Source organism: Lissotriton vulgaris, chromosome 1_1 (assembly GCF_964263255.1).
Source record: "Lissotriton vulgaris chromosome 1_1, aLisVul1.2, whole genome shotgun sequence".
NCBI classification, from domain to species: domain Eukaryota; kingdom Metazoa; phylum Chordata; class Amphibia; order Caudata; family Salamandridae; genus Lissotriton; species Lissotriton vulgaris.
The window spans coordinates 829122207-829145371 of NC_141685.1; the positions used below are offsets into that span (position 1 = coordinate 829122207).

Here is a 23165-nt window from a genome sequence, read left to right on the forward strand (position 1 = left end):
AAGGGAATAAAAAACATTTTTAAAAAGAGATACAGGACAAATGCCAATAACTATATTGCATTGGTGCATGTCCTAAGGGAAAAGGCCTTCAAATCGAACAACAACAAAAAAAACAGTGCAGGACTAAACATTGTACACACACCCGCACATATATACACACTCCATCAGCCCAACAGAGCAAAATATGCTAGCTATTCAGCAGCGACACCAATCCCGAAGCATTACCCATCAAAGTTAATCTGCTCCTCAAGACGATCTGGCTCCTTTTCCAAACTCTATAGTTTAGGAGAGATGCTTATATGTTTTTTTTAACTTAACTAACTTAAGTACATTTGCTAAGTTATATATATATATATATATATATATATATATATATATATACATACATATACATATACATATACATATACATATACATATATATATATATATATACATATACTCGAGTTGCTCCATTTTACCGGGGGCCTCCAACGCTGCAGGGCGGGCTCTCAGGCAGGAATGGAGAATCCTGATAATAGTACCAACAAGAACAAAGCAGAGCCCACAGCTTCGGTATCCTTGCAAACTGACGCTTTATTTGGTCTGATCGTGTGGCAGCTTGAAAAACTCTTTTTATCCCTACGCGTTTTGGCGCCAAGTACCTTGATCACCGGTGAGTTGATTTAGTAATTTACAATGTCTCAGTGGTCACATGGTCCTGGTTCGAGACCACAATGCCCAGAATGCAACATTATTCAAATTTGACAACTTGGCTCACATCGCGTTATATTATGCTGAATAGCTTTCCACTTTTGCCAATGTCTGTGTTAACTTCGTGATGCAGAATGGGAAATAATAAAAGCACAGTGCACTTTGCTGCCACTACAAACAAAAATACTTGCTTGAAAGTGAAAACACGAAGTCTGCCAGAAAGAGGGCTACCCCTCTTTCATCTCCCTTTCTCTTGGCACACACCAGGACCATGTGACCACTGGGACATAGTAAATTACTAAATCAACTTGCCTGTGATCAAAGCGTAAAAGGGATTAAACGTGACGCCATACTGAGGCCCATCCAAGGCCTTGGAACTTTGCAACAGCAAGCAATATGTGCATCCATTTGGAGCTTTGAATCACTGACACAAACTACAAAACCCAGAATTCAGCGTGGACCGTATTTAAGGAGCTCATTTGAGAGCGGTTAATTATGCAAATTTGGGGTGTGTCAGAGCACGCACGTTTCCAGGACTGTCGAACCTTTGAGGAATGAGCACTTACAGCTCCGAAACACGTCCGGTTTAAAATGACAAGAAAGCTGTCATTTGTATTGGTATGCTGTTGTTCTCAATAAATGGCTAAATGCTGAGAAGGTGTCCGAGTGCGTTCCTGACCGGATGGTCAATTTGTAAACGAGAAAACACACGAAAACACACACACACGAAAAAACACACACACACACGAAAAAACACACACACACACACAAACACACACACAGACACACGAAAAAACACACACACACACACACACACACGAAAAAACACACAAACACACACACACACACACACACACACACACACACACACACAAAAACACAGCCAGTAGGTATATATAGTTAGGACCTAGTTACCATAGGAAATTCCGAACATTCTATTGGCAATAACTTTGGCGCCGATTGAGGGATCTGCCTGTAATTTTCATTAAATGTGCCTCGCTGCGCTCCGCTCCTTCCCTGAAAGTTTCGGGGGGATTCGTCAAGCGGGGGCCGAGAAAAAAACCTGTTTTCCCCATGTTAATTTACATAGGGACATTCTGATAAGGCTACAGCTCAAACGGCTGAACGGAATTACACCAGATTTGGCAAAAAGGCAGGGACTGGTATGCAGCAGTGCCTTTTCTATATTTGGTGAAAATCCCTCCAGTAGTTGTTGAGAAATTGAATTTGAGCAAATTATATATCTATATGCGCTCAACATTCTATTGGAAATAACTTTGGCGCCAATTGAGGAATCTGTGTGTAATTTTCCAGAATGTTGGCCAGCTCCGCTCCGCTCCTTCCCTGAAAGTTTCAGGGGGATTAGTCAAGCGGGGGCCAAAAGGGGGGGTCTCAAAACATGTTTTCCCCATGTTAATTTCCATAGGGACTTTTACACACGGCTACAGCACGAATGGCTGAATGGAATTACACCAAACTTGGTGAAATGGTAGGGCCTGGTATGCAGATGTGCCTTTGCTATGTTTGGTGAAAATCCCTCCAGTAGTTCTTGAGAAAATTGAATTTGAAATTTTTCAAATGCCATTTTCTATGGGACCTTCAGACACGGCTACAGCCCGAACAGCTGAACGGAATTACACCAAACTTGGCAAAATGGTAGGGACAGGTATGAAGTAGTGCCTTTTCTATATTTGGTGAAAATCCCTACAGTAGTTGAGAAAATTGAATTTGAGCAAATTATATCTCTATATGCGCTCACCGTACACGTAAAAAAATTGCAGGGTATGCGCACTGTACGCGTACCCCGCGATTTAAAAAAATATAAAAAATGTTTTGCACTTGGTGGTCCTTCTGGGACCCCCTGAGAAGGGCTAGGGGGTCAGGAGGTCTCAACCCTGCCCCCTTTTTGCGTTTTCCACTCTTGTTTTGTTCTCTCTTGTGCCTCACTTCTCCTGAGAAACAAGATGGCTGCTCAGGTGGTCCCAGAAGGATAATTACATATATAAACGTTATGTGCCAATAGAATTAGCATTTACAAAACCTTTGAAATTTATTGAAAAAAAAATATAGGTTTCACGCCTGATATAGTTAGGAATTAGAATTTAAAAAACCTTGCAAATTCACTTAAAAAACCATAGGTTTCAGGCCTTATATAGTTAGGAATTAGCATTTAAAAAACCATTGAAATTGCTCCTATATAGTTAGTTGTACTAACTATATTTCGCGCACCCGCAATCCACTGCTGATGATGTCACATATTACATCATTCATGACATGGTCAGTGACATCACTGATGACATCTCAAATGACATCACTGATGACATCTTATTTGAAAAACTGATCCCATCACTGATGATATCATTCATGTGATAATACGATGCACCTCCTCACACTCTAATATAACCTTTGATACACCCAGTGTTAAATACAGACCACCATTCTTGAAACCATTGACACACCAATACCAGTTTCTACATACGCACTCACTGATTCCTAGGTCTACACACACATTCACTCATTCACCCATAGAATCACTCACCCATAGAATCACTCATACATACAGTCACTCATCATTACGACACTATCATATGCACTCATACACATATACAGACACTCACACACTGCCACTTATCCATGGAGTTACTCACACACCTAGTCAGTCATGCAAAGAATCAATCACACTTCCATTTCCTTAACTATACAGTTATACACACACAACACCTTACTTATTCAAACACATACTAACACATACTTACTCTCTTATACAATCACTGATACAAGTACACAATGATCCATACAGCCACTCGCATATTCACTGGCTCTCATGTATAGTCATTTATATATTCCAACTCTCACATGCACTGTGTTTTACATATGTACTTACTTGGACATGTAGCACTGAGATATCCATTCACACAGTCAACCGCCCATATAGCCGTTTCAACATGCACTCTTGAACTCATACACCTCTCACACATCTATGCACAGAGTCACACACCTCCCAGCCACCCACACACACACTCAGTCTCCCATTCAAATACTTGGGCAACCAATCAATAACCCATATAGCCACACATATAGCTACAGATCAACACATGCAGCAGCTTACACAACAACAGACATACTAATGCACACATTCAGTTTAGTCTCTAACCCATGCATTTAGTAAGACACATTTAATCACTCACTCATACAGTCAGTCACGCACCTACTAAATCCTTCATCCAGACACTTATACATCCACTCATTCTTCAATATGTAAAACATATTTAAACTTTACAGAAACACACAGTCACTGGATTATGTCATCAGTGATGTCACTGACCATGTCATGAATGATGTAATATGTGACATCATCAGCAGTGGATTGCGGGTGCGCGAAATATAGTTAGTACAACTAACTATATAGGAGCAATTTCAATGTTTTTTTTAAATGCTAATTCCTAACTATATAAGGCCTGAAACCTATGATTTTTTTAAGTGAAAAAAAAAAAAAAATATATATATATATATATATATACACACACATACATATACATACATATACATATACATACATATACATACACACACACACAGCTCTAGACTTGCAGGGGCCTAAATTACTGCACACTTTTAAAAGGACCCCGCTGAAAAAGACTATTAGAGAATGAATTGCAACCTGCGGACTGTATAAAGCAGGACAAAAAAAGTGCAGTTACTAGAAAAACCTGCAATAAAAAATAAATTTTTTAGACAGAAAAGAAAAACTCACCTTGCATGTAGTACTTCCCATTTAAGGATCTCATTCCAGGCCTGTTCGTTATTTTGATTGTGAATCTTAATGATATTTGACATGTCTTCGCGGTTTATGTCCTCATCCTTCCATCGCCACCTACCAATCAACAAGTTTTAAGACATATTAAATCACCATTAACATGAAGGTATGAAACACCTACGCTGTCGATTATTCTCCCATTCAGAAGTGACTGTTGCTTTTTATTCTCCACCAGCTCTGTAACTGCTTCAATAAAGCGTGTAGGAAGTGAAAAGAATTCTCTCCACTTTTTGTGTACCTTAAATATTCATCTAGGGTCACACTTCCCTTCTTTCTTTGAAATGTATTTTTTTGGGGTGCAAATTTGGTGTTTTGATGGGAATCAGATTTGTTATATATAGCACCATTATAAATAAGTTTTAGAAAGTGAAAATAATTCTCTCCACTTTTTGTGTACCTTGAATATTCATCTAGGGTCACACTTCCCTTCTTTCTTTGAAATATATATTTTTGGGGTGCAAAGCAGGTGGTGTTTTGATGGGAATCAGATTTGTTATATATAGCACATTATAAATAAGTTTTAGAAAGTGAAAAGAATTCTCTCCACTTTTTGTGTACCTTGAATATTCATCTAGGGTCACACTTCCCTTCTTTCTTTGAAATATATATTTTTGGGGTGCAAATTAGGTGGTGTTTTGATGGGAATCAGATTTGTTATATATAGCACCATTATAAATAATTTTCTAACACCATGTATCCACATTTTTTCACCCTCTCCAGAAGGTTACTGCAATAAGTGGAACACCATGCCGATTATGCAAACCTGGACAGCTTTATGTCAAATATTAAGTAACGTAATATTAAGTAACTTACGAGCAGCCTTACATCACAATCACGTGCTCACCGCAAGGGCCTGACTTCGAACACGCACACAGATGGAATGCATAATTGACATTTAGACAATCCCGCTGGAGTTTCACAGTTGGCACGCAAAATAGTAGCCATTCGTTCCCAGTCAATAAGCGATTACTGACCCGATTATGTTCCAGACATCAGTCTTTCAAAAAGCTCAATGTTTTAACATGTAATCATTCATTAAGCCAGAATCAACACATACCTATGTCTACATTTAGACAGCGCTTGTGGATTCACCTACCCAACCTTCTATAAAGTCATAATTTGCTCTAAGTTTATTATTTTTGTTCAGATCTGTTCAATATTATTAATATAAACCTAAATGTTTACCTGCAATTGATATGACAATGTTTTAGACATAAGACTGGTAGTTTGCTGTGCCCCAGAGGGTGCGAGTACTTTCAAAGGAAAAATAATGAAATCCCGAATTTCTGTAAGACAAAGCTGCCCTGTCAAGCTAGATTTAACAATTCTATTCAGCTTTTTTACATGAAAGGACACAGTTTACGGAAAGTGATCAAATACAAAAAAAGTTTTTATTAATTCCCAGATCATCTCCTTTCATCACTCACGGGAGATTAAAAGGAGAAAAATAAACATTTTCCAGACAAACAAGTAGAACGGAATACCCTCTCAGTGATTAGGACTGACAGCCTTCAACATCATTAAAAACAACAATTCTTCAAAAATAGAAGAGTTGCATCCGGGATGTAGTAGGATACAGTACTTTCTATAAAACGTTTGAAAACTATCCGATCACGTCTGGTTTGAGTAACAGACTGACATTTTCAGGAAAGTTAGCGGCCCTTAACATTCATAATGATTCAATGAGAGATTTAGCGGAACTATAATTACCAGACACATGGCTCTATATTTTAAGAAGTCCAATAGTGGTCTGTCAAATCTTATTGAAACTACACATGCTCTAAAACAAGGGTGGGTTTTAGCACCCTTGCTCTTCTCACTATACACACATTATATATCTTCTGTAAGTATACTAACATGTCAGAAACATGTCCCCCTAATCACAGGATATAAAGAACTTTATAAAGTACTAAACGCAGATGATGTTATAATTTTTGCTCAGTCCCCACTGTTCTTCAGCAGGGTCTACTAGTGTTATTTATCTATTTTGCCAATCACTACAAAGACCAAGATAATGGTGCTATCCTCTCATAATAAAAATACGAAGTTTTGCTGGTGGCCAGATTCTGACCCCCTTGAAATGGTATAAAGCCATTTCTATCTAAACATGGTCCTGAAGGAAAACCTCTCCACTGGCTCTGTGAGAACATTCAAAGGAGAAGTTGTCTCCCCAGCAGCTGAGTGAAGGTTGGTGTATCAAAGAACAGAGAGAAAAAACAGTGGCCTCGCTCTAAAAAGGTTAGAATACTAAAATAATTCCAACATGCATAGTGAATAGTTTATTTGTATTTTTAAATACACTGAAGCAAAAGATAATGAGATCCCCAATTCCTGTAAGAATCCAAACGCTGAAGCTTGAATTGGAACTATAACATAAATCCAAGCCCTTGAGCCTTATATTTAATAGGGTCATCATCTAAATCAGGCTTTCAGAAGTGTGGAATTGAATAAATCTGCCCGTCCTACATAAAGTCAACTTATCACATTTGATGGCATGCAGTGAGGTGACAGGTTATCCCAGTTTTCTCATATCAGGGTTCTGATCATTTCCTTTTTAATTACGCCAGGTTTCATGTTATTTCAGGGCTTGGATTCAACTAAAACTCTGACATTTCTCAGATTATAGGAACTCTGAACGTACAAGTGTCTACTCCTGTCAAATATTTGAATATTCATAGGCCCTATTTATAAACGGTCTCTTTTAATGGCTACTAATTGATCACAGTTGGACTTTAACAGGACATGCTTTAGTTATGCTACAACAGGTGTATATCCTGAACTCTGCTATAATCATCCAGCAGAGTTCAGGTTAGACTCCTGTTCTGTTTCACTGCTCTATTTCTTACTTTGGTTTCTGAGGAAGCATCTTATGAAATACTTTGGAAAAGTTAACGTTAAAGCATATATTCAATTTCACAAAATGTTATTGTAAATAAACTCAGTTTATATTTGCGGTCCAGTACGCACATTGTTAACTGGAGATGCACAACATCGCTCACAGTTTGACCTTCTCCACTTGAACACAATTGTGAAGTTCTCAGGCAAATCACTTCATTTCACTGTGCCTAGGTTCACTTGTTTTGCCATAACTGCGAGCATACACCAACCACTCAATCAATTATATTTTACAACTAGATGAACCATGCAATCAGCCCATGCCTGTACAAGGCTAGGATATTATATTATAGTGGTATGGCATTAATCCATACCACTATAATAGAGCATCATCTCTATGCCGTAGAAACTAGAACGCAGTATAACCCTAATCCTCCACAAACTAACACTACTCGGGGGCTAAGGACATTAACCCTTACACCCAAATTAAATTAATAGCCCTTTGTTATGGAATCTGACCTCACGCTGAGAACAGAGCGGGAGAAAATTCTCAGAGCGCATCCACAACAGGAGGAAAGAGGGCAAGAGATAGACAACTCTATAAAGCCAAACAAAAGTATTGCAAAAAAATAGCACAATAGATAGCAGAGACCCCTCTCAGACGGAGAAAAACGCATGAGCCCTTAGAATAAGGGAGTGGAAATGCATATAGCAACAAACAGTTCAATATTGATCTAAAGTCTCATGAAGGATTGCAGGAACAAAAGCAGACATACACTCCTATTGGACATACTTATAACATATACCTGTATATACATGATCAATATGTATACAAACATGCACTCCTACACACAAGACCATCAGGATACCATGTGTATCATCATCCTCATCAAGAAGTAAACCCCCAGTCTCCCTCGACAGACTGGGAGACCAATCAGTGTAGGAACAAGAAACCCTCTAATAATGGTAATATTCCAAGAATGCAACAGCACAGAGCGAAAACTCTAAATATATAGAGATTATCAATAAGCTGGATAACTATCAATCAGAATACTATGCAAGAATAGTGAGGGGGTGTGAGGAACATTACCCATCCCAGAACAACCATGACTATCGCATATAAACAAACCTCACCGCCTGACAAAGCTACCAAGAGGCAGTTATCCAAAACTCCTGCCATAAAGGGGAATAAGGCCATCAGCAAGGTGTATTCAGCTATAGTTGAAATAAAGGCTATTACACGAAAGGCCCTAACCAATCAATGATTTTAGGTAGCCAAATCTGACTAATATTCTTGACAAGAGATGAAGCATCACTGTCATAAAGGGAAAAAGCCCTATGAAACGGAGAGATGGATGGCAGTGATACAATCACCACAAGGACCGAGACCAGAAAGTAATGTCCCAACCTTAAACAGGAAGTACACTTTAGTAAAAAAAGGGAATAAGACAAAATGTGTCCAATCAGACTAAATTCCTAATTAAGGTAGAAAATGTTTAACACACCTTTAAGGGACGAAGTCCGTATCACACCAAATAAGGAGGGCAAAGAACCTCCAGGGAAAGGATTGTAAGGAAGTCCTCTGCTTCCTTAAATACCTTGAAAGACCGGAACTATAACATTAAAAGTAGCACGTTTCAAAACGAAATCTTTGATGAAAATGTGCCACCTATCATTGACAATGAGTAAGATGGCAAAATCTAAGCACAACCAGACAGTAAGAAAATACCCGGGTTGCAACCAGAATTGGTAAATTACCAATGTCTATGGAAAGCAAGAAATATAAAGCATTTCAGATACTAAAAGGAACTATACTCTCAGAGAGGAGGAAGAGAAAGTGTGACAGGGAGAGTGGCACCAGACCAAGGACATCTCTAGGCAGATGTGATTCTGAAAGATTGCATTAGACAGACCTTCACCCCTCATAGCCTCTTGCTTCCAAAATAAACTGCCATAAAAAGTCCAGGTCTAGGCTAAATCCGTCCAGCCACGGATTCTGCTTCCCTCTCTAAAACTTCCCATATGGAACAAAGCTATTGATAAGGGTAAAAATACCTCATGGCCAGAAAAGGGAGAAATTAAAATTTCACAGTTGAGTATTGTAACCACTGACACTCCATGTTCAAACATAGATAACTGAAGTCTCAATAAGGGAATTTTAGCATACAGAGGAAAACCCAAAGTGCCCACAAGGCATACCAAGGATAATCCCTGCAGAGCAGGGAACATGGTCATAGTGCATCAGCACAACTCAAACAAAGTAACTCATAATAGAAAATAAAGCACTTGGATAGAAAGCCAGTCCCAGCAAGAAACCTGTACGGGTGTACATAATGTTACAAAATAACATATGTCCCAGAAGAACAAGTTACTTACCTTCGGTAACGCTTTTTCAGGTGGATACAGTATCTGCCTGTGGATTCCTCACCTTGTGAATATCCCCCTGCGTCAGCAACGTTCGGAAAATTCTTTTGTAGCACGCCGGCGTGGACGACGTCATAGGAGCACGGCATCGCGCGTGACTCAGACTGACGTCACTGACTCCTTATTAGGCCTACGTCGGCGGGATGACATCAGTTCCGCCCTTTTTACCGTGCCTTTGAGGCACCCGAACGGACCAATGACAGTAGATATATACATATACAGTGTACACAGTACATAATATTCAAGATAACACACATAGTGTGAAGACAATGCATGAAAAACACAATCTATATCTATATCTATCTATCTATCTATCTATCTATCTATCTATATATCTCTCTCTATATATCTCTATATATATATATATATATATATATATATATATATATATATATATATATATATATATATATATACACACATATATACACACACACATTTAAACATGGCCATAAACTTAAATATAGAAGAGTGGACAACGGGGAGTGCGGGTGGGTCAGTGAGGAATCCACAGGCAGATAATGTATCCACCAGAAAAAGCGTTACCGAAGGTAAGTAACTTGTTCTTCTGATGGATACATCTGCCAGTGGATTCCTCACCTTGTGAATAGATTCCCACAGCAGTCCCCACTCCCGGAGGAGGGTGTCTACTCTCCTATACCAGAAAATCCTGGAGGACAGAACGCACAAAGTGGCCGTCCCTCCTCACCTCAGTATCCAAGCAGTAATGCTTTGCAAAAGTGTGGAGGGAGGCCCAAGTTGCCGCTCTACAAATGTCCTCAACAGGTACACCCCTAGACAAAGCAGATGTAGAAGACTTTGCTCTAGTAGAATGGGCTCTTATACCCTCTGGAGGTTCCTTACCAGCCAGGGCGTAGCAGATCTCACCTTGTGAATAGATTCCAACAGCAGACCCCACTCCCGGAGGTGGGTGTCCACTCTCCTATACCAGAAAATTCTGGAGGACAGAAAGCGCAAAGTGGCCGTCCCTCCTCACCTCGGTATCAAAGCAGTAATGCTTCGCTAAAGTGTGGAGGGAGGCCCAAGTTGCCGCTCTACAAATGTCCTCAACAGGTCCACCCCTAGACAAAGCAGATGTAGAAGACTTTGCTCTAGTAGAATGGGCTCTTATACCCTCTGGAGGTTCCTTACCAGCCAGGGCGTAGCAGATCTTGATGCATAGTATTATCCATCTCGAAACTGTGCGCTTGTGCACAGCTCTTCCTTTTCTGCAGCCAGCAAATCCAACAAACAGCTGGTCATCTACTCGATAGTCCTTTGTCCTATCAAGATAAAAGCTTGCCGCCCTCTTTGGGTCCAAGCAGTGAAGTCTCTCCTCCTCCTTGGAAGGGTGAGGGGGAGGATAGAAGGTAGGAAGGGTAATAGATTGTCATAGATGGAAGGGAGTTACCACCTTAGGCAGAAAAGCAGCTCTGGTCCTAAGAACCATTCGTTCAGCATGAATGGTCAAGAATGGGGGCTTTGAACTAAGAGCTTGAAACTCACTTACTCTCCTTGCCGAGGTAATTGCAACTAGGAAAAACGTCCTAAAAGACAACAACCTCAAGGGACAATTATGTAAAGGTTCGAAAGGGGAACCCATTAGATAAGTAAGCACCAGATTCAAGTCCCATTGAGGCACAATAAAAGGAGTAGGAGGAAATGTATTTGTAAGGCCCTTCAGAAATCTCAAAACAATAGGAGATTTAAATAAGGACGGGTAATCCGGCAGGCAGAGAAATGCCGACAACGCCGAAAGATAACCTTTAACTGAGAGAGCAAATAGAAGTATATCTGACAAACAAGCCCTTAAAGGGTCAATGGACTTCTCTCCACACCAAGTCACAAATTTAGACCATCTGTAAGAATAGATAGATTTGGTGGAATCACGCCTGGCCGATAGAATGACATCCACCACATCATGTGGGAGAGAAAAGGAATTCGGGTTGCCCCGTTCAATCTCCAGGCATGAAGGTGTAAGGTGTGGAGGTGGGGGTGTAGAACCTGCCCCTCCATCTGAGAGAGGAGATCTGCCTTGAGAGGGAGACGGAGCGATGGGCACGAGGAGAGGGGAGAAGATCTGTGTACCACAGCCTTCTTGGCCAATCTGGGGCGATCAATATAACTTGGGCCCGGTCTTGGCGAATCTTCCTCAGAACCCGAGGAATCAAGGGTATGGGAGGAAACGCGTAAAGGAGCTTTGAGTCCCAACTCAACTGAAACACGTCCCCCAAGGCTCCCTGCAGCGGAAACTGGAGACTGCAGAATGACAGGCAGTGAGCATTCTCGTGAGTGGCGAACCGGTCCACCTGAGGAGTTCCCCACGTCCGGAAGACGTGACGAACCACCTCTGGATCAAGCCTCCACTCGTGGTCAGCTGAGAGCTGCCGACTGAGACTGTCTGCACACACGTTCAGAACTCCGGCCAGATGATTTGCCATCAGACAAATCTGATGGTCCTGAACCCAGGACTAGAAACGCAGAGCCTCTCTGCAGAGACACTGCGACCCCACTCCTCCCTGTTTGTTGACATACCACATCGCAGTGATGTTGTCTGTCAAGACTTGAACCGACTGCCCGCGAAGGGAAGGGAGAAAGGCCTTGAGTGCTAGACGTATTGCCCTCAAGGTTGATGTGAAGCAACCTTTCCTTTGGAGACCAAAGACCCTTGATCTCCAGATCCCCCAGATGAGCACCCCACCCTAGAGTGGATGCATCCATTATCACCGTGGCAACCGATGGAGGTAGATGGAAAGGCTTTCCTTGAGACAGATTGCCTTCCACACCCCACCAAGATACATCAGATGCAGCTTCTCTGGAGATCCTCACAGACTCCCTGAGATCTCCGTTGTGTTGATACCACTGCCTGAGGAGACACCACTGGAGTGCCCTCGTGTGCCAGCATGCATGGTTGACCAACAGAATGCAGGAAGCCATCAGAACGAGCAGGCGAAGGACCTTCAAGACTGGAACGACCGCTCCATTGTGAAACAAAGGAATCATTTCCTGTATGTCGCGAATCCGTTGTGGAGGAGGGAATGCCTGACATACAGTTGTATCCAGTATTGCACCAATGAACAGGTTGCGCTGGGAGGGCACCAGGTGAGATTTGGGTACATTTATCGAAAAACCCAACCTGTACAACAACTGAGTTGTGTCTTGCAAATGATGGAGCACTTTCTCTGGAGATTCCGCCTTGATCAGCCAATCGTCCAGATAAGGGAATGCTGGAATCCCTGATCTTCTCAGATGTGCTGCCACCACAGCCATCACCTTGGTGAAGACTCAAGGCACAGTAGTAAGACCAAGCGGAAGGACCCATAAACTAGTAATGCTGTGATCCAACCGTAAAATGGAGATACTTCTTGTCCGACCTCAGGATTGGGATATGAAAATATGCATCCTGCAAGTCGATCGACACCATCCAGTCTTCTTCTAGCAGCGCTTGAAGAACCTGCGCAAGGGTGAGCATCTTGAACTTCTCCTGCTTCAGGTAAAGGTTCAAGATCCTGAGATCCAGGATTGGACGAAGTCTGCCATCCTTCTTGGGGATCAGGAAATACCGGGAGAAGCATCCCTGACCCCTTTCCTGCTCCAGAACCACCTCTATCGCACCTTTTCGTAACAGTGACAGGACCTCCTCCTGCAGGAGAAGTAGGTGGTCCTCCGAGCAAAAACCTTGGCAAGGAGGGTAATCCGGAGAAAATTCCCGAAAGGGAAGAGCATACCCATTCTCTAAGTCTCTACGAGATTGAGAACCCAAAGATCTGGTGTAACCGATTCCCAATCCCGTAGAAAATGGGTAAGCCGACCCCCCACAGGACCTACATGATCCGGAATGGCAGATCTAGGGCTGCTTTGCTGATGATGGAGGAGGTTGGGAAGCGGAGGAGGAGGCTTGACGTCCGAGGACAAGCTCTTTGTCTGCCCTTGTAGGATTTATATAGTGGATTTTGCTGTTGCTGCTGCTGTTGTACTTGACGGTAGTGTCGGAAGGATGCACGCCCACAACCTCTAAGTCGCAGAGCCTCTGGACTGGACCCCCAAAGATCTGGCAGTAGCCCTACTGTCCTTAAATCTTTCTAAAGCCGCATCAGCTTTCTTTCCAAATAATCCAGTACCATCAAATGGCAAATCCAACAAAGCTGCCTGCACGTCCGCAGAAAAGTCAGATGACTTCAGCCAAGCAGCCCTTCTAGAGGTAACAGAAGTTCCCATAATGTGAGCAACTGAATCAGCCGTGTCAAGTCCACTTTGAATCATTTGACGTGCATCCGCCTGTGTATCAGCCAACACCTCATCAAAATCCTTCCTGCTGTCCTCAGTAAACTTTGGAGCCAACTGCCGTACAGAGTCCATCAGAGCATGTATACATCTCCCCATGAGACATGTGGCATTGGTCGATTTTAGAGCCATACTCGCAGAAGAGAAAATCTTTTTCGCAGTCTGATCCTGTTTCTTGAACTCCTTATCCCCAGGCACTTGATTGAAAGCACCAACAGACTTCTTCGAACAGGCTGCCTGTATAACCAGACTTTCAGGCAAAGGATGCGAGGATAGAAACTCAGCATCACCAGGAGCTACCCTATACCTCCTTGCAACACCCTTAGCCACTGCAGGAGCTGTAAGAAGCCTGTTCCAAACATCCAATATGGGTTCAGTCAAAGCCTCATTAAAAGGAGGCAATGGTTCTACAATCGAAGACGGGGAATGAAGGACCTCAGTCAAAATATTAGCCTTGAATTCAGCTGTAGGCAAAGTCAAATTTAAAAGAGCTGCAGCCTTTAATGACCACATGGTATGGTGCAACGTCCTTTGAAGGAGCATCAGAAACAGAGGACAGCTCCCATTCAGAGGAAAGCTCTAAGCCACTAGCTTCACTCAAATCATCAAAATAGTCCTCCTGAAGCTCACCTTCTTCCATCTCAGCATCAGCCTCTATATATCTTTGCTCCTCTATAAGACGCTGAGCTTCCCGCCTCGATCTTTCCTTCACGAGCCGCGCCGTCGGATCCGTGACCGACTCTGCCGGAGCCGGCGTCGAGATCGAATCCGGAAGCACAAGCTGCTGCTCACGAGGTCGAGCCGGAGTCGATGGAATCGGAGTTGACGACTTCGGCAGCGCCGAGAAAAGCCGAGGCGAAGCCTGCGCCGGCATAAATGGCATAAAAGGAGCTGGAGCATAGGAGTGAGGAACTCCTAAATTATATGCCAAAGGACCCATGAGACCCGAAGGTGCACCAGAGGGGTACAAAGCTCTTGGGTAGACTCCATACATTGCGCTTAAAAACGAAGTAGGGTCTTGAGCTGGGAAGGGTGGGTAAGAACCCATAGGATGCCCGCTCGGAGGTTCCAAATTCGCCTCCTCTTCCACAGGCGGATTGACTGGAGTCACCGAGCCCTCTTGTAAAGGAGCCTCTTCCTCCTCTCAAGCCGGGGACGGCGCCATAGAGGGAACCAACACCGGAGCCGGAGAATGCACCGGCGACTCCAAGGGCGAAGCCTCACCTTCTGGAACACCAATCGAAGGAGACACCTCATCTTTTCTATGGCTCCTCTTAGGCGACTTCGGCCTCGACTTCGAGTCCTTACCGGAGTGATTACCAGATCCATGCCTTCGCTTCTTATGCTTTTTCTTCGCTGACCTCGAAGCATGACCAGAAGACGACTTCGAAGGCGACGCCGTGCGGGACCTCGACCTCGCCCTACTCGAACGCGATCTCAAAGTCTTCTTCTCTTTTCTACCTTTCAACTTCGCCACCAGAAGTTTTGCTTCCCTCTCTCGAAGAGCCTTCGGGTTCATCTTCTTACACGAAGAACAGCCTTTGACATCGTGGTCCGAACTCAGGCACCAGATACAATCTTCATGCGGGTCCGTAATCGACATCATCTTACCACACTCCCCACAAGGCTTGAACCCGGTCTTCTTAGTCAACATCCTCTGCGAGAAACAAAGAAGCAAGAAGTCAAACATAGAAAAACAGTAACAAAGTTACCAACAGCTACAGAGGTTCCCCGAAACAGTTAGCGTCGACGACGCGGAAAAAAGAGAACTGATGTCATCACGCCGACGTAGGCCTAATAAGGAGTCAGTGACGTCAGTCGGAGTCGCGCACGATGCCGTGCTCCTATGACGTCGTCCACGCCAGCGTGCTACAAAAGAATTTTCCGAACATTGCTGACGCAGGGGGATATTCACAAGGTGAGGAATCCACTGGCAGATGTATCCATCAGAATTCTGGAAACTTAACCTGTCACTGACAGAACAATTGAACAAAAGATTATCTGCAGCAAGCAGGAATACCTCACCGGGTATCACCCTAGAAAGGAAAGTTTTAAAGGAAAATCCAGTGGGCATCACCCCATGAATGGCTCATACGGGAACAGAAGTTTTCCCCATATAAAACATTACAAGAAAACCAGGAAACAGTCGGCAGGATTAAGACTCTGCTGCAACCCGACTATCTCTAAATCACCACAAAGCAGAGTCAGCATGTGCACCAAAACAGCATGCGCCATCAAAAGGCATATCGCAGAAAGTGCATGAACTGCATCTGAAAATCGTTAAGTGCTCAACCAGACACCACAACTGAGTGCTACTGAAGAGGCTACTGCCCAACCTACAGAATCAGTAGTGTTCATAGCACAATGAACAATCAGTTTAGCCGCCTGCTGGATGTTTTGTATCAATGGGACAAGAACGTTCTGTGTCTCCTCCAGAAGGGAGGTCAGCAGGTGCTGTTCCGAAGTCCCATAATACATGGGAGACGCGTCCAAGGACACAAGAGTTACTGAGAGAACACAGCGCTGCACTAGTGGAGGTGAAAATATGCCAGTCACAGGTATCTAATTTACTGACCTCCCTTTTCTGGTGTGTCAGTAGGGAACGTACCAATATTTTAGCCGGCCAAGGCAGCCTGCACCACAAAACTATGATGAGTCGGATGCCTATGGAGACATGTTGGATCTCCAGGGGCTGGCCGGTGTCTGTGAGAAGATCCACAGGGGCTCCAGTGTCACGCTTAACCCAGGCCCCCAACAGAATATCATTAAGAGCCTCACTAAAAGGAAGTACCAGCTCTACCAACTGGTTCGGAAATAAGACGCTAAGTAATGGACCTGTTGTCAATTCCAAAGAGGGAAGCAATACCTCCAGAATGGTAGAAACCTGTCTGAGTATATCTGCTAAAGAAGAGCCCACTTTCGTACCCAAACTAGGAGGTGACTGAAGACCTGAGAAGACTCCAAACCACCAGCTTCCCCAGCCAAATAGACTCTATAGGAGGTTGAATTGTATTAGAAACGTGCTGAAAAAACTCTCCATCTCCCGCATCAGCTTCCTCTGGAGGAAAAGCAGGAGGGGTGGTCAGATCCACTGACGCAGAATCCGAAGCCAAAATGGAGACATCGAAGAGGCGACTTCTCAGCGTCGGAGTGGAAAGAAGGTGGAGTGTCACGCACCACTGACATTGAAGTCATTATGTCGAATCTTGATGCCACTGTCGAAGTCGGAGGACCAGACCCTGACGATGAAGGTTGTAACCCCGAAGGGCTGTGCATCGGTGTCGGACCAGATTTTGAATCCGGTAACCGGACTGACGGCGAAGATGAACCCGCCAGCGTGGACACAGTGACGGTGTTGTGCACCTCCTTGGGGCCAGAGGGCACTCAAGTGGGAAGATGAAGGCTCAAAGTAACTATGGAGAGAGTTTTAATATTCTCTCATCTGGTTGAGAGTCGCCCCGGCTCTAGGGTAAGTTGGGAGGCGTGGAGTAGACTTATGCACTGAGTCTTCCACCGAAGACCTGTGGCAGCCCTCATGTGACCGAGTTTGTTCAACGCTTTGACTTAGATTGCCTGCGTAGAGGCTCACCTTTAGGCCTCAAAGGAGAGTGACGTCCACGGGAACGTCTCTTAGATCAGAACCGCAGTCAGTCCTTGGTGCACGAAGAGCACAGAGGCTGATGGGACGTCTGAAGACTGCAACAACAGCAAGACGTTTCATACCATGTTCCTTCAGCACCTCTGATTGAAGCGGTTTACATAAGTCGCACTTCTCAGAGTCATGATGCTCTCCTGCTCTCCTAAGCACCACATACAAATACAATGGGTGTCCGTGGCTGACATTTGTCGTTCACAGGGTTTAAAGCCCAAGGACTCATATGGACAAGATTGACGCAACATCCAGAGGATGACATAGTTATGGAGTAATGCTGTACAAAAATTCCTGAATGCAGTCTGGCACCTGCGTAGAATTCGAAGATAAGGAATCTGCAGCTAGATGTCTTAATCAGACAAATATTTTAATCTGTTTTTGAAACAGTTTTAAACAAATTTAAAAAATGTTTTAATGCAATGATTTACAATACCACATGGTGCAGTATCTTCATTATTTTTACAAAATTCTTCTTTCCATCATGGCAATGCGTTTTGAAACCAATTGTACAACCAGAACGTAAATGTTTTGTTGATCACTGTGGAAGTTTTTTTTATCAAAACTAAACAAAAGGAGTTTGGCAGTTGCTGGAACTTCCTTTGACACTTTAAAAAGGTATTACGTTTATTTAGGTGATAAAGCAGGCAAGCTTCTTGCCTGGCTTGACAGAAGAGGCCTGGCTAGCCGCCTGGTTCCAGAGCTCGTAGATGAACAGGGGGGAATCATAACAGATCCGCAGGTGATAACAAATGAGTTCGCCGACCATTAACACAGAGTGTACCACTCAAGCCCTGATTTGCCAGAAACGTACTTTGAGGCATTGCTCATGGCCATACAGCTTCCTGCCCTCCCGGCCGAAGAACGGGAATCTTTAGACGGCGCTTTTACGAACGACGAGATCGCACAGGTGATAAGAAACCTTCAATCCGGTAAGGCGCTAGATCCAAATGGTTTCCCTATCAAACTCTACAAGCTAATGCCCGATTCCATTGCTCCACACCTGCGAGCTATGTTCAAGGAGAATAGGGAGAGGGGGGGGGACTTCCTTATGATCAACGGGTAGCCACCCTAGTGACCATCTACAAGGAGGGGAAGAGAAGGGACAGGTGCTCATCGTATAGACCTATCTCTCTGCTAAATGCAGAACCCAAGATCTTGGCCAAACTGTTGGCGACCCGACTAACCCCAGTTCTTAGTAAGTTAGTACACCCTGATCAGTCGGGCTTTATACCTCATAGAAACACAGCCCTAAACTTACGGCAGCTTAATGGAGAGATGGACAGGATCGACACGATCCATGAAGGGGAGGCGGTGGTGTCTCTGGATGCCACAATGGCATTTGACACCATCGAATGGGCTTATCTCTTTGCGGTCCTGAAAAAGCTATGTTTCGGTCCCGAATTCAGTGGGTGGGTGTGACTATTGTATAGTGAGCCCTTGGCTCAAGTAGTGGTCAACAACAAAAAGTCAGAAGTGTTTGAGTTGAGCCGTGGGACACGTCCGGGCTGTCCGTTGTCCCCACTACTATTTGCTCTTTCCCTCGAGCCACTTGCGGCATGGAGCCACCAGGATCCGAAACACCGGGGCCTCAAGGGGTACAGCCTTGGGAGGACCGTATCTCTCAGTATGCAAACGCCATCCTACTGTATCTTGCCTCTCCGAAAGCCTCGTTTCTTAACGGCATTAACATTTTTACAAACTTCAGGAAGAACTCAGGGTACAGGATCAACTGGGCCAAATTGGTCATCTATGTTCACAGCGGTGAGCCCCCAATCCCCCTAAAGAACTGTCCAATTCTGGTGGCCCAAGGCAGCTTCAGATACCTGGGTGTTTTTATTTCGGCTGACCCAAAGACAAGGCATGCACAGAATCTGCGCCCCCCTCTCCAGCGCTTGAAACGGGACGTTGCACATTGGAGGGCGTTCCGCTCTCCCTACTGGGACGAGCAGCGCTTTTTATAATGATGGCTTTACCCAGATTTCTGTATGCCTTGCAGAACCACCCGGACCCAGTCCCAGCTCGTTATTTTAAAGAAATTGAAAGCCTCCAGAGAGCTGCTCTGGGAAAGCAGGCCAAACACAACTTTACAAAAACTAGTACTATCATGGTATGATGGGGGGGAAGGGGGGGGGGGGGGGGATCGCTCTCCCCGACATAAGAAAATATTACTGGGCTGGTCATCTAGCAGCAATTAACCATTGCATGACCCGGGTATAGGATGGACAAATGGCTACTTCCGGGGGGGGGGGGGGGGGGTACATTTAATAGAGCCATCTACTCCTTTGCTACAAAGATTCCACGCACTGGACCTACCCAACACACAATACACGTCTGGAAAGCGGCGAACAGAAGTTTGGGGTGGGACCGGCAGCTTATAGAAGCAACACCATTGCGGGATCCCCGAGCAATTGGGAACTCTGCGAATCTAAAAAGGGTTTGGAAACTGGAATTTGATCGGGATCTCGAGGATTAGGACCTTTGTCAGAAGGGGCAGTGCTGTCCTCTGCCACCCTGCAGAAAGAGTATGAATTAGCCGATTCTGAATATTTCCGATATTTGCAGGTGCGACATGCACTAATGTCAAACTTGTTTAACAGGGAATCTCCTCCGGAATCGTCGCCGTTGGAAGACAGATTGTTGGATGGCCACATACCCACAAAAGCGATGTCCCTCACGTACAAAAACTCCTCAACCACACCTCTGATCCACTTGTCCAGACCAGGGGGTGGTGGGAGAGAGACGGGTTAGAACTTGATGATGAAGAATGGCAGGAGGCATTGTCTTCCCCGAAAGAAGTGGCAATCTCTTCCAGACTCTGCCTGGTTCAATTGAAGATCCTGCACAGGGTTTATGTGTCTGGGGCTAGGCTCGTTAGCATGGGGAAAGCATCTGATGGGATGTGCAGCAGGCAATGCCGCCAAGAGGGTAATTTCCTACACATAATACGGGAATGTGTTACTATCCAGAATTACTGGATGGGGATACACAAATGTATAAATGAGGTGCTTAAGGTGAGGCTCCAACCTGAAGCCAAACTGTGTCTATTAAACGTCTGGGAGCCTACTGATGCGAACAGGGGGAAAACCTGGGTCACACTGGGCCTGATGGTGGCTAAGAGGAAAATTGCCCGTCCGTGGGGGATCTGGAGTGTCGCCTACATTAGCTTCATGTAAGGCAGACAAGGACTGGTGCATGCTTAGGGAAAAAACTGTGTATGTAGTGCGGGGGTGTCCCAGAAAGTGCTCTGCAATTTGGGACAAATGGAATGTATATAGTGGGATTATTTGTGTCCCGCCCGCCATACCATCTCTGGAAGAGCCTCTTACACACTGAGTCCCTACCTCCCTGACCTGTCGTTTTGATTTGCCACAGCAGTACTGTCTACTTATGTTTGGGATAATATCGGTCATGTAACACGAAATGCCGTTCTCTTTGTGTTCAATTAAAAGAAAGGTATTTAGTTGATAATCCAATATTCCAGGACAGTAGTTTAAGGAAAGGTTTAAACAGCTCCAAAATGTCACTTGTTAATCTGTGTTTTTAAAACAAAAATAGAACTGCCAAATACCCCTGAAGCACACAGCGGTGCATACGCTGTCGCGCTACTCACAACAACAAAGCGGCCGCCATTAGAGCAGGCGCGCTCGCCGGACACGCCCACTAGAGGCCACGCCCCTTCGCTCTACAAATGTGCATCTACAGGAAGCGCAGCGGACGAGCGCAGCGGGAGCGCCGTTTGCGCGCCGAAGGCGCGCCTAAGGCAAGCCCGTCTGCGCCCGTCCGCGACCAGCCGGGACCCAGGGCCACAACCCCTGGCCCCCTCCTCGCCCAGAGCAGGACTTACAGCTCGGCGGCCCTACACAAAATAGGTAGGAATTATACTCCCCAATGCCCTCGTATATTTGACCTAACCGAACTACCCGGCTCATGTCAGGGATGCAAGCACCTCTTCCGCAAAACTCCGTCGGCCAAGGCACAAGTGTTCCATATGTTTGCACTAAACTGCCGCTCTCTACCGAAACACCATACGGAGATTGCCCTACTGCTCGAGGAGAAAAAACCTGACGCAATCTTCCTGACAGAAACATGGCTCACTGCCCACTCCGATCCAGACGTGGCGCGAGCACTACCCGTAGGTTACCACATTCTCAGAGTGGATAGACCGGTCGGCAGAGGCGGAGGTTTGGCGATCATTCTGAAAAACCAGTACCAATGCCGTTTCTCGGCAGACACTATCCCTGATTGTGAAAGCGCAGCATTCTGCTTAGAATTTAATGCAAACAACTCCTTCTCAGGTACCCTGATTTATCGCCCCCCGGAACCTGCAAAACTGTTCCACAGGTCCCTGCCAGAAATCATTGGGGAAAGAACCCTCACTTCAGCCAACCACACGATTTTGGGGGACCTCAATCTTCATTTTAATTCCCCTGCTGACCACATCGCACAGGATTTACTAGAAGATCTGGAAGCCCTCCAACTCACCCAGCTGGTGGCTGCTCCGACCCATGAAAAAGGCAATCTGCTAGACCCCATTTTTAGTAACTGCCTGGACCTAACTGTCGATCAACCCATTCCCCTTCCGTGGTCAGACCACTTCCTGGTCCCTTTCTCTTGGGCCACTCATAAAAACCCCCAAGCACCCCCCCAAGTGACCATCAGGAGGAACTGGTCAAAACTCCCGCTGGAATCCTGGCTGCACCAACTGGACTCCACCCGCCCCTCCCCCTGCCCGGATCCTAATGTGGGAAATGACATCTACAGAGACTGGATCACCCGCTCATTAGACTCTACTCTACCGATGCATAAATCCTCCTCCAAGAGACCTCATAAATCTGCCCCCTGGTTTTCCGACTCTCTAAAACAGCTTAAACGCACTTGCAGACAACGAGAGAGAGCCTGGCGCCTAGATTTCCTCCCAGAAAAGAAGACCTCTTATAAAGAAGCCATCAAGGTATATAAAGAAGGGATTAGAGCAGCCCAGGCTACCTATTTTTCTGAGAAAATAATGGAAGCGAAGTCTAAACCCAAGGAAATCTTCCAAATCATAAAACAATGCTCTAGCGCCACCACGGCTCCCCCCCCTATCAAATCCCAGGAGCAATGCAACGAGCTTGCAGATTTTTTCCATAACAAAGTTTTAAAAATCTATTCCACCTTCCCACCTGTAGCCACTCCCCCGGAAGCGTTCAAACCACCTTTCCTCAGACCACTCCCCCGTCCAGGCCAGCCGTCGCTCGAGCACTTTCTCCCCCTCGACCTCGACACTCTAAGCAAAGTGGCCCATGCGGTCAAGTCAGGATCTCCCCGTGACCCTGCCCCTCCAGACATCCTGATGCAGGCAAGCAAAGCCACCCTGCCTGTAATCTTGGATCTCTTGAACTCGTCCATTTCTGCATGCTCTGTCCCTACAGCTTGGAAGCAGGCCATGGTACGGGCGCTGCTAAAAAAACCTAGCCTAGA

The 23165-nt window shown here is 44.9% G+C and overlaps 1 protein-coding gene across 2 annotated transcripts in view; it reads right to left on the bottom strand.

Moving 5' to 3' along the window:
• Positions 1-23165, bottom strand: part of HCCS (holocytochrome c synthase) — a 130836-nt gene that overhangs the window by 90711 nt on the left and 16960 nt on the right. For both annotated transcript variants that reach the window (XM_086957306.1, XM_086957300.1), the window contains one exon: positions 4448-4567. In XM_086957306.1, coding sequence (XP_086813432.1) covers positions 4448-4567 — 120 coding nt within the window. The remainder of the gene's footprint in view (positions 1-4447; positions 4568-23165) is intronic.